This window comes from Hyaena hyaena, unplaced genomic scaffold (genome assembly GCF_003009895.1).
Source record: "Hyaena hyaena isolate Hyena2069 unplaced genomic scaffold, ASM300989v1 scaffold_151, whole genome shotgun sequence".
Classification (NCBI taxonomy): domain Eukaryota; kingdom Metazoa; phylum Chordata; class Mammalia; order Carnivora; family Hyaenidae; genus Hyaena; species Hyaena hyaena.
The window spans coordinates 2099805-2112755 of record NW_024080783.1 but is presented as its reverse complement, the minus strand read 5'-3'; the positions used below and the strand labels follow the sequence as shown (position 1 = coordinate 2112755).

The 12951-nt window shown below is 38.3% G+C and overlaps 1 protein-coding gene across 10 annotated transcripts in view; it reads right to left on the bottom strand.

The window, feature by feature from the left end:
* DENND1A (DENN domain containing 1A) overlaps positions 1-12951 on the bottom strand; it is a 500247-nt gene that overhangs the window by 343334 nt on the left and 143962 nt on the right. For 9 of the 10 annotated variants that reach the window (XM_039239000.1, XM_039238996.1, XM_039239002.1 and 6 more), the window contains one exon: positions 4992-5041. The exons of the other annotated variant lie outside the window; for it this stretch is intronic. In XM_039239000.1, the coding sequence (XP_039094931.1) occupies positions 4992-5041 (50 nt within the window). The remainder of the gene's footprint in view (positions 1-4991; positions 5042-12951) is intronic. 10 annotated transcript variants of the gene reach the window in all.

Sequence of the window (12951 nt, the reverse complement as noted above, 5' to 3'; positions counted from 1 at the left end):
TAATGGACTGAGCCACCTAAGCGCCCTTGGTTACTTTATTTCTGGTGTGATGGATCTAATGGAGGCTGCACGATATAGCAGAAGAAGTAAGGTGGAATTGGAAGTCAGATAAATGTGGGTTCTAAGAGCCACTCTACCACTTACTAGGAGTGGGATCTCAGGCAAGTTTTTGAGGCTCTCTGACCCTGCTTCCTTATATTTGGCATTATAGTGATGGTAAGCTGGCAAACGTGTAAACTTTTAGAGCAGGAGAACATAACACGCTACCTGGCACATAACAGATACATAAAACAGTCAACAGCGTGTGAATCCCATCTGCATCCATGGTTACATCCTAAATCATCAGACTATGCCTTCCCTTGACCCTTAAAAGATTATGTCATTTCATCATGTGCTCATGTCATCTATGTGTGCTAGGTAGGGTACAGGATGATTTATAAGGCAGTCGAATGGTCTGACTTGCTGGGTTATGAAAGAGGAAAAGCACAAACCTGGAAGGAAGGAAGAGCTTTTCCATCCTCTTATGGAGTCTCTCGAGTGTTCCGACTGAAGCAGGTTGCCAGTTACCAAAAGCAAGCAAGTAGCACCATGGTACGAAATGGTACACTGATCTTTTTCTTCTTTTAAAACAATGTTTTTATGTTTATTTTTGAGAGAGAGACAAAGGGAGAGAGAGACGCAGAATCCAATGCAGGCTCCAGGCTCCGAGCTGTCAGCACAGAGCCCGATGCTGGGCTTGAACCCATGGACCACAAGATCATGACCTGAGCCGAAGCCAAACACTTAACCAACTGAGCCATCCAACAGGGATCTCAGCACTGTCAAGACTCCTCTCCATCAAGAGCCTCAAGTACAGCATAGTGTAGAAATAACTCTGCATGAGGATTAAGAATATGTGTTTCTTTCCCAGTTCTGTTATTACTTAGCTGTGACTATAAGCATAGCATTTCACCTCTACAAATCTTGGTTTCCCTTCTGTAAAATGGGACATTTGAATCACATGAATTTCATCTGGTCACCACACGTTTTCAAGGCCTCCTGTAGCCAGAGCCCAAGCCCTCAGGGTACACATCACTCTCTCCCCAGCAGGTTCCATCTGCTCTGGCCAAGCAAGCTCTAGGCTCACTCCTGGTTTCTCCTCTGCTTTGCTCTTAGGCACGTCTGAGAGTGAGGCTCTCCCTTCCACTCACCTCCTTCCTACTGTCCTTGCAGACTCAAGCCACGTCTCCCTCACTGTGAGAAGCCTTCTCTGACCATCTCCATCTTCTCTGGCCTCACTGTCCATTTGGAGAGATGCTGTTTAATGTGTACTTAGAATACTTCCTGAACTACACTGAGAAACACATGGAGGGCGGAACTCCCAAGTCTGACACCATTTCCCTATCACCCAACAGAGCACTACACATTTGGAACCTTCCTTTGCTCTTTTGTAAAAGAGATGCCAGCATCATCCATCTTTTAGAAGTTGCAGGGAAGAAATAAATGAAGTACTGGTGTGAAAATGTCCAGCACGCTGACTAGAATCAATTAGGGACTCAAAAACAAATTTTCTTCCTTTCTGTTCTATTTGGTGACTGATCTTCCCACAACATGTTCTACTGAAAAAATGTATTCATTTGGGAAATGGACATCCACGTTGTGCTAGCAGCCTAAGGGGGCCGTGGGCAAATCCTAATTTCTCTGCAGCTTAGAGTTTTTTTTTTTTTCCAAATGAGAATAAGAGCACCCGTTCTCATCTCTTAGGATAGGAGGATAAAGTGAGGTAATACATGAGAAAGCACTTTCTTTTGAAGAGCCACTGGCATTATTATTTTTCATAAGTCCTTGTTTCAGAAAGAAAAATCTTAAAACAACACAAGAGACAGTAAGATGTCAATGTTAACGGGTGATTTGATGATGACTGTGAAAATCCCACTCTTGATATAGACTAGAAATGTCAGAAAGTTGTATTACTGTTCCTTGGGGTAGAAAAGCACAGATACTGAAAAGATTAGGAAGCTTTCTTTTTTGAACGTAATCACCTAGGGCATTACTCATCTCTCATGCTGACATATTTTCTAAGGCAAACAATACCATAAATACATGGGGGGGTGGGCCTCAGAATCAGGGCATATCCATTTGACAGGGCTAACAGCAAAGTAATTTAAAAAAATAGTAACATTAAAACCTTTGTGTTTATTGTAAGTAAATTTCATCATTATTATCTCTTCTGCATTAAAGTATGCAAAGGTTACAAGCGGGGAAAAGAGAAAAAAATATAGTCCCCAAAATAAAATCTGGTTTTTTATAGCAATAAAAGTTACCAACACCTATTCCACAGTGTGTAATATAACGAAATGTAAGAAAGAACCATTCAGGGGCACCTGGGTTGCTCAATCAGTTGAACGTCCAACTCTTGATTTTGGCTCAGGTCATGATCTCACAGTTCATGAGACTGAGCCCTGTGTTGGGCTCTGGGCTAACAGCATGGAGCCTACTTGGGATTCTTTCTCTCCCTCTCTCTGCCCCTCCTCCACTCATGCTTTCTCTCTCTCTCTCTCTCAAATTAAATAAATAAACATTAAAAAAGAAGAAGAAGAAGAACCATTAAACAAGGCAATGGTTAAAACAGATCCATAAAGGGACATGTCTGTCCCAAATCATTTTGTGAAAAAATATGAGAAACATGATTAGGGGAGAGTGATCTAGAGAGAAGCATTTTAGAAGAAAAATATTTTTCTATCAACAACAGAAAAAAAGGTATCAGGAAACTGGTAACAAAAAGAAAATTTAGAGCTATTTAAGGACTCAGCTTTCTTTCCATGTAAGAATGTAATCACCCAGTCAGGTAGGTAAGTAGAGGGGTGTAGTAGAAAAAAGGGGTGTACTTGGGTGGATTTAATCACACTGTGCATTTCTTCCAACATCACATTTCAAGGTCAGTTAAAGAACACCTCTCCAATACTGATCACCTCTACAAGAAGTCATGTAAAACTGTGTTCTCTCATTTTTCTTTGTTAGACTCCTAACCACATTTTAAAAATATTTCAGGGGCACGTGGGTGGCTCAGTTGGTTAGGCATCCAACTTCGGCTCAGGTCATGATCTCACGGTTCATGGGTTTGAGCCCACATAGGGCTCTGTGCTGACAGCTAGCTCAGAGCCTGGAGCCTGTCTTCAGATTCTGGGTCTCCGTCTCTATCTAACCCTCCCCTTCTCATGCTGTCTCTATCTCTCTCTCAAAAATAAATAAAACATTAAATGAATGAATGAATAAAAATATAAATATTTCAGCTTTAGGACCATAGGCCTGGTTGGTTCCTTCAGTAAAGCGTGTAACTCTTGATCTCAGGACAATGAGTTCGAACCCCCTGTTGGGTGTAGAGATTACTTCAAAAACAAAACAAAACAAAACAAAACTTCAAAACTTAAAAAACAAAATAAAAAAACTTAGATAAAAACATTTCAGCTTTATTAATTTATATAAATATGCCTCTGCCATAATTTGTAATACATTTTATAAGTGACTGGAGGAAATTTCATGCATCGCTAATTCATACATATAAATGTGAAGTTTGCATTAAACGTCTCCCCAGAAAACCCTACCTCCTTACTATTTTTAGAAGGAATGGGATAAAGAAGAGACAAGAGGCCTCTCATTACAAAGACTGACCCTCTTAAAATTATGGCTATTCTGTTTTGAGCATCAATCCACTACTAAGACAATGGGAGTACCAGGATTTAAAAAGCCCCAAGTCTGGAAATACTACAATGGCTGATTGGCTTAAAAATAACATGTTAGAACCAGGGAAAATAGTCATTATAAGTGGTTGGCAACAGTCCAGTGCTGCTTTTTAGACTCTTTTTCCTTTTAATACTCTTTTAAACTCCTTTGGCTACCAATTCTCATCTCACCATTTTCAGGTTTCTGCCCAACAAAGCAGGGCACCCCTCCTACCAAGTGTAGAGACCAAACAGCCTACTCCCCACGTGCTCTCTAAACCACTGAAGCCTTCAGGCCTGCCTGGTTTGGGTACACTTAAATACAAGACAGAACCTTCCTGAAGATGGGCCATTTTATAGTTTTCTCAGAACACATTATGACAGTTATTACTTATAAAGATATTTTCTAAAAACCCCATCACTAAAAGTGGACTTTTAAAGATACAATGTAGGCTGCAAAAATAATGCTTAAACTGTAATGAAACACACAGGAGACATTTCTTGAAAATGAGATTAAGAGGCCTGCTTTGACATTTTATTAGTATTGTTAGTCAAGTATAGTTTTCATACAGTTAAAAAAAAAAAAGTTCTTCCAAAATTGTTACCATTAACCAGTGGCTTTTTTTTTTTTTTTTTAACCTCGGACTATTTTAATTACCTTGGAGTTCTTATATTGATACCTTTCCAAGAGCCTACCATAATGTAAGATCTAAGGAAAGGTTCAGATGATTTTGTATGTTTTTAGCCATGAAAGCTATAGAAAATGTTTCTTTCTCCAGAGATGGCATTCTTAGCCACCTACAATGCAAGACGCTATTTCATAACATGTATTTTAAATATCTCAACACCTTTAAACAAGATAGGCCTGTAATAATTTAAATTTTAAGTTGAATCAAGGAAAAACAAAGCCTATATAATACTCATAAGGCCATGGAATAATCAGCATTGGTTGCTTAAGTTAAATATATTCATATTTAAATAAAATTCAATAGCATTGGAATAGATACCAACCATTCTTAATCATGGTTTGAGTCTGATAACCAAATTCAAAAATTTACCGTGGTGTGAAATACATCTCACAGACTGACCAATGCGAAGCTCTAAGCTTTAAACTTTTTGATAGTGTCAATAAAATCCCCAGGAAAGGAGAATACTGCAAGTCTCCTTCAAACATAGATGTTTTAAATCTTGGTTAAACAGACAGAATGTTAAGAATGGTATGGTTTTTATTTTCCATAGCAGGTTTATTGACACTTTTTTTTCTAGTAAAGTTTGAAAATCTGACACTACCTGTCCACATAGAAGGGGAAACAAAACTTGGTCAAAGTCTGTAGAACTTCCTGTGGAGAGAAAGAGAGACAATTTATACATCTAATGGGACCAATAAATCTAGCATTAACCACGGCACACAATCTAGCAACTTTACCCTCAAGAAAGAGGAGACAGATGAAGAAATATGGGCTTTATCAATTACATGGGAGGAGTACAGGCAGTCAATCATGAGAAATAATAAACATGATCAAACTTCATTAAAAATGAAAAATTAATCAAGAATCACACATGGGCGAGCAGCAGGAGCCATGCAGGCAAGCTCTGAAGGGAGGGAGGCGGTTGGGTTGCTGAGTGTTAACACCCCTCCAGGGACCATCTCCAGCCTGACCATATGGATCAGAGTGAATAACACCGAGCCACATGGGTTTGGCCTGGCAGGGCCGCTGTTGCTGGCACCGTTTTTGCCTGTTACCTAGGAACAGAGGGGGCCGGGATTAGACAACGCTTCCCTACATCAATAGGCCAAATCACAAGCAGAACAGAGAGCCAACTTGATGATAATTGTCCCTGAACATTGTCAACTACATTTTTTAGAGTTTAAAACTTCATTTGCTTACTTCATAAAGTTGCTGCCATCTCTGGCATAAATTTGTTTTGTAATCACAACACCAGCAATTTTAAGTATGCGCTATTTTCAGTAAAATGTCATGATAGTTGGGCACACTTACCTGCTTGTAATTTGTGAAAAACCGAAGCAAACTATTGCATTAAATGCCTTTTTACAAATACGGAAGTACGTAAAACCAAACACATTATTCAGGGGAAGTGTACAAAAAGGGAATAAAAAGGAGAGCAACATTTCTAAGACTTATTCATAAAAGCGTAGCTTATTACATTAAGAACACCACTGTATAAGACACAATACACTCATGTGTGTTTGTGTGTGTGTCACATTTCCATGTATATGGCATATATACACATAGCTAAACACATATACAAGTAATTAATTATTACTTCCTTCGTAAAATTTTCTCTAGCTCGACTTAATTTAACTGCAGACTTGGACAGCCCACAGTTGATGCTTATCCTAAGTTCACAGACCACCGTTATAAATTTTAAAAAAGTATTCCTTTCATGCATTTGATTTGCTTTTTAACTACTTAAAATCCCAACCTCAGGACGAAATGAAGAACACATTGTTGGGCCATTGAGAAGCTGGTTCAAATTAAAACAAGCCTGCCCATTGCGAATCCTAATCCAAGTGATAAATTATAGATCAGTTTACAAATGTAGCACTTTTCTAACCAATAATAATGAATTATCAATGCTAACTGAATTGATGCTTCTCGCTTCATTTATTTTTAAAACCGGTTCTATCATTCAAGAAATAAACCACATCAATCTAATAACCCACTCAATGAAGCAGAAAGCACATTGCCTCGCTCTGCCAGAGCATGTTCCGCCTACATAATTCAATTGAGCATATCCTATTTTTTAATATCATCCTGGACTGCTACTATGTATATCACAGCACTGTTAAGGCATGTCATGAAAGAGTGAAGGCAGAGGAAACTATAAAACAAAAAAGAGTGGATAATGCGGCACATTCTATGAGGCACCACTGACACATCAGTTAATTCCATAATGTGGCATTCAGAAGTCCATACGTATTGTTTTCAAACTCATCATGCTGAAGTGATTTACAAAAGCGAACTGAGAATCAGAAAAACGAGCCGTTTCTTGTGCATAACGTCAGTATCGGGCAAATATTGGGGAAAAGGTCACAGGAAACATTAATTTCAACGTCTGCTGTCTTAATACTCTAACCCATGTACAGAAAGATTTACATGCGGAAAGAAATTCCTTACAAATTTCCTTTTGCATCAAGTTCCAGATACCACAAAGCATCTCCTGACTTCAATATATGTACTGAGCATCCTTTAAAACTCAGTACCCAGGGCTCACTCACTGCCAACATCAGCTACAAAGACAGTTATCCTTTCCCCTCAGAAGTGACAGGTGCAGAAGTGCTTCTCTACTCTATGCTGGAGCTGCCAAAAGACCTCAAGATTTTTGAAAGAAAGGACCCCCATGGCTCCGAGGAAGCATTGTGCTCTACAGCAGAGTCAAAGGAATCTAATATGCCCAACTTATTACTCACTACAATATAGAAACTACTTACATTTTCTAATGTCAAGAGTAATAACCAACCGTGAACTTGTCTGTCAGATAATATTAGAACAAATATCAAAATACCCAATGTAGGCTGGGTATAACCCACCTCCCAAGAGCTTTCTTTTACCGAAGAAAGCGGTGATAAGTCTAATTAAGCAATAGGGCAGGAGGAGAGGAGGAGGGAAGGGAATATAGGCAAATGTAGGCACATGTTTGTGCATTACAATATGTTTCTTCATGTTTGTGATATTACAAGAGCTTGATATTCCAATTTAAGTCAAACAAGACAGTGGTGTGCTGTCAGAGGAGAAAACAAAAATGAGCATCTACTCTGTGTTAGGCATATTCACACATTATCTCAATCAGAACTGAAAAATCTACATCTTAGTTTGGGAAGGGGAAGACAAGCAATGTTTCTCATACATAAAAACTGCTGAAATAGACCACTTTTCTTAATACTGATTTACCCTATATATACATGTTTAAGTACCTTACTGTCCTTTTCCAAAGAAAAACAGAATTACCTGAATCTGAAAAGTACCACTCTCTAATAGAGGAGGCTTCAAAACCCTGATAATGAATATATTTTGAGCATTATATTTATGGCAGAGTATCTTTCAGTATTAACTTTCCTGGCCAAAGTCACTAGGCAGTTAGCAACCCCTTTTTGCCCTCTCTGTGTCTTCAGCTGGGGAACTTTCTTTGTAAATGGTAATCTTCCTGTTTTCTCCCCTTTTTCTCTTGCCTACACGAGCTCTTTCAGACAACCAGCCTCAGTACAACCTCAACTACTGCCACATAAATCAGATCTTCAAGATGCAGTACGGCTGATGAAATGTAAATGACCTCGTTGCTAAGGCAGGGGGTGGGAAAAATTGTGCCAGCTCTTCAGATCAATTCCCAAGTTTATATTTTCACAAATCTTTTTATGTACAGTTTGATTTTTTAACATTTTAATGAGCAAAAAAGTGCATCTATAGTAGCCAGTCACCACAGTTAAAGTGCAGGGCATGAACCAGATCCCAGGAGGGAACCAGTCCACCATGTCACCACTGGCTTTAGGACATTCGCCACCTGGTTCCATGTCCCCAGGTTCCAACTCTTTTCATAATCAAAACACTGCTGACATTATAAACCCCAGACGGGTTTTCTAAAATCCTTCCCAATCAATATATCCAACACATAACTTATTGGAGACAACACTGAGCTCATTGATTAAGGTGAGTTCAGTAGCAAAGTTTTCAAAATAAATGAGACAAGAATGCAGCATTCAACCCCTTGTGTCACCAGACAATTTATGAAATAGGCAATTTCTAGAAGGGCTTTTCTTCCTAACAAAATCAACGATACTTCATGTGGGAGGAAAGAAGAGCAGAGGGGGTGGGGAGATGCATGGAGGATAGACAGTTGCACAAACCTTTCTGTTACGCATATATCAAACAGCATATTGCACAGGGTAGTGGGAAAGCAACAACAGCTACAGAGCTCTGCCCACAAGGAGGTACGCCAAACATGAAATCAACACACCTAACATTGGATTCACTTGCAAATGAAAATCAGAAAAGAACTCGAGATTCACGTCTGTCTCCTTCGGATTCATTTCCCCCAATGTGAACTCTCATCTGCTCAGAAGGCCCATCGAGGGGACTTGCTCTAATCTGGATAAAGTAAATCATGTTTTGCTGAAACTGGGATGTACTCTCCAAAACCTGGTAAAGTTTTTCATTTATAATATTATTCATCATAGAATTCTACCTGGAAGCAAAACTTCGAAGACTACATTTGATGCAGTCCACTGAGATTAATAATAATAAGGGCTAAACCAGTTTACCCCGAATTTGGCCTGTCGGTGGGGAGATATTCGAGATCCTGCAACAGACATCAATTTGGATGTCGATACTTTGTTTTCATTGCCTCACTGAAACCCATAAACAAAAATTAGTTGTATTCAGCAGATGAAACAGCCAGACACAGACACACATACCCCACAAATAAATGCCATGTGAAAGACAAAAGTGCAGGCTGACTCTAATGACTCTAATGTCCACTGCGGTTATAGAATGTTGGGAGAGGAGACACATTTTCGCTATTTCCAAAGGAAAAAGGAAATGTGTGCAGGCAAACATTCAAATAAAGGAAACAGACAGCTTGAGTAAATGAATGTATTTTAAAACACGCAGAGCTATAATCGGCCCCTCTGTAGCTTGCTGAAAGCTAATACAGCGGTTGATAATTTACCTTTGTCCAAAAAGAATAAAGGAGAGAACTCTGATGGAGAAACGGAGTGGGTGAACATTTCCTGAGGTTTTTTTTAATATCTAATTTATATGTTCTTTTTTTTTTTTTTTTACATTTATTTATTTTGAGAGACAGAGTGAGACAGAGCGTAAGCAGGGGAGGGGCAGAGAGAGAGGGAGACCCAGAACCCGAAGCAGGCTCCAGGCTACGAACTGTCAGCACAGAGCCCGACGCGGGGCTCGAACCCACAAACTGTGAGATCGTGACCTGAGCCAACGTCAGCCACTCAACCGACTGAGCCACCCAGGCTCATTTCAAAATGCAGATGTGTGATGAAAAGATCAGTGGAGCTCAAATTCCTAAAATACTCTATTTCAATGTTTAAATTTTTTTTTAAGGACGTGAGGGAAATGCTGACCGTCTAAGTCCTGCAACTGAGATGAGTGCCACTGACTTGAAAGAAAAGCCTTTGATTGATGATCTTAAAACTCAAGTTGAAAGTTAAAAACAGAACACACACAAAATCCAAACACACAAAAAGCTAACAGAATTTCTACTTTAAGCCATTTCAAGTCACAACCAGGAACTCCAAGAGAAAGCTACCAGAGGTTTTAATGCTTATGACGGAGAACGGTAAAACGGAACGGTTAGAAGTTTTTAGAAGCCTAATTAGCACCAAGTTCAAGACTGTTGATCAGAAATTTCTAAATATGAAAACAGGGAATACAATTTTTCTTTCTCTATAAATGTCAAATTAAATCCAAGATTCATATTACAGTTACAACCAAACTTTAAAAAAAAAATTTTTTTTTCCAGTGAGAAAAATCTTCACATAAGGGATTTCACAGAAAGGCCTTTCAACACCTACACATAAAAGCCAGGTCAAATTTCTACTGGTGCTGCTCAAATGCTATAGAATCTGCTTCTTTTCTTTGGTATATTTCAATATTTACTCCTACCTTACTTTTTTTATAGAAACATTAATTTTGAGTTCTACATGTTATCATTATGCTAATTTGTATAATACTATACACATTCACTGTTGTAATTCAAAGATAAAAGTACAAAAAAGTACAGAAATTCATTATATTCTATAACGTGAGTCATACAGAGTTTTTAATCTAAATTATCATGGATAGTAAATACATGGGCAGAATGCTAACAAGAGCTGAAGAGCCACCTCTGGAACTACTTTTAAGTATATAGATCTTCAGGAATTGAAGTCCAAAAGTAAAAATACTAGATCTTATTTAAAAAAAAAAAAAAAACAAAATTACTATTTCTTTTTCTGTCCCTCTTTTCCTTCAAAAAATTACTTACAACAAAGTAATTCCCAAATTATAGTGTTATGTAAAATCCTCTGTTCTAACATTTGATGTTATTAACTTAAAAGCTTATAGCAAAGAGGTGAAAAGAGAGAGCTATATTTTTAGGGTCAGTAGTGAACACCAATAAACTTCTTGACACTTGTTTCAAATACTTAGAAAATGGACACATTATTTGGTTAAAATCTCTTACAGTTAGCATTTGGTGGCCATCAGTAATAGAATTCCTTGGAACTAACATTATTACTGTAAAATATTTTGCCTTGTTCATTTCCTTAAACATTTGAAGTCCTGTTATCAGAACATTTATGTTACCAATATACCTAAAAGGAAGAAAGATTGGGGGAAATGAGGGAGAAGGGAATACAAGTCAACATCTACCAAAGGAATAGAGTCCCAGCAGTAAAACTGCAAACATGATTTCACTGAAGAAGTAACTTGCCCTCAGGAAGATACTATTTTAAAAAAAAAAAAAAAAAAAGAGCACTGATAGAAATAGTATTTTGTAAGCATATTAAAAGCTGTCAGCTTTTAAATATTTTAAATGCACACAAAAATGTGCACAGATGGGCAACTTTTCTGCTCACATTAGTCTAGGAAAAAAAAATCTTTCATTATCAAGCCTAAAGTCCTTGAATTTTTTAAACTTAATTGTGCCTCTATTTCTAAGAATTCACACCCAAAGGCCAAAGCTTTCCTGCCACCAGTCCTTCAAATCTGACTTGGACATTACACGGGAGGAGGGCTCCAAGCCTCCCTGAGGTCTCACTCCTTTTACAACACACGAAAAAGCAGTCGATAATGGGCCCATGCTGAATTCACTGCTCTCCACGTCTCCTCTTGGGACACAAGCCTAGCAGATGTGATAAAAACTGTGTCAGAGAAGTGGCTCTAGTTTGTGCCTTAATGACAACTTAAGCCTCTAAACCAATACAACCAAAGGACTAACAGAACTGGCTGCTACCTCTCTCTCCTGCCAATCTTTGAATATCTCTGAACTGAATTAGCACCTCTACCCACAACATCCCCCGCCACCCCACAAAATCTATTCTAATTTTAAAAGATAAATGAATTCAGAAAAACACGTCGGCAGCACCGGTGTCTGGGCTGTGTGTGTGTGTGTGTGTGTGTGTCCTATAATTAAGCCCTAACACATATTTCACGTAGTTTATATTTTCTCAAGGTATGATTGTGCATTCAGATGTCTTGAAGGAATGCGGGGTTTATTTCCTCTGATCACCACCCCAGTAACCGTATTAAACACATACAACTGGTAGACTTCCAGTTTCCAAAGAGTGCCTACAGGTCTAATAATTATGTTTAAATATGCTCAACCATAGGAAAGACCAGTGATATTCTGTGTTACTGAAACGTTCCGATTATTAAAATTTATACAGAAGAATTTGTAAAACCGTGGGTGGTTATACTTTTAAGAACTCTTTGTCTTACCTAATGATATGGTACCAAAAAATAGATTTAAATGTGTACTTCTGATAACATTTTATAAATTCTATAATTCAGCCTTCAGATGATAGGCCTTTTTACCCAGTATCTTGAAAGCCTATTCAGTCACAATTGCATACCCACTTAATCAGCAATCATTGTTCTGGGATGCAGGACTTTGTTGTCAAGACAAGCACCAAAACCTTAAAAAAATTTTTTTCAGAACTGGCATAAGAAAAAAGTGATCTTTGTCAGACAAGGACAAATTTATGCAAATCTTTTATAAACATTCACAAACATTTATTTAGCTTTTGAAATGTTGGCCTCATTTGAGAGCATGAAAATGAGGGGGAAGTAGGGAAACGCAAAGGACAGCTTAGAAGCTGGCACACTACATAAATATTCAGAAGGAAGATTATAGGATTCATGTTAGGCTGTCTTAGGCTTCTCCAAAGTCCACACAGAATAGCAAAGAACAAAACTAACGAGAAGTACAGCAGATGTTAGACAATGCATCAGCCTCTTTCCCTCTCTCACTTGGCTATACTTGGACGCTTTTATATTTTCTTTCAATATGGTTAGGTCATTCAAGGATTCTCCTATAGACTCTGTATTGTGGCTACAGATCTATAAGCTGGAGGTCTGTCAGCTTTCCAAAAGTTTCCAATGAAAAGGCATTATGCAAATTCTACCTCTCTTACCCTCTTTCAGGGGGGAAAAAAAGCCTCGAGTATGCAGTCATCGGAGTATTGGAAGCCCCAGCCTTCATTTCTGTATAGCTGTGTTTGCCTCAGGGC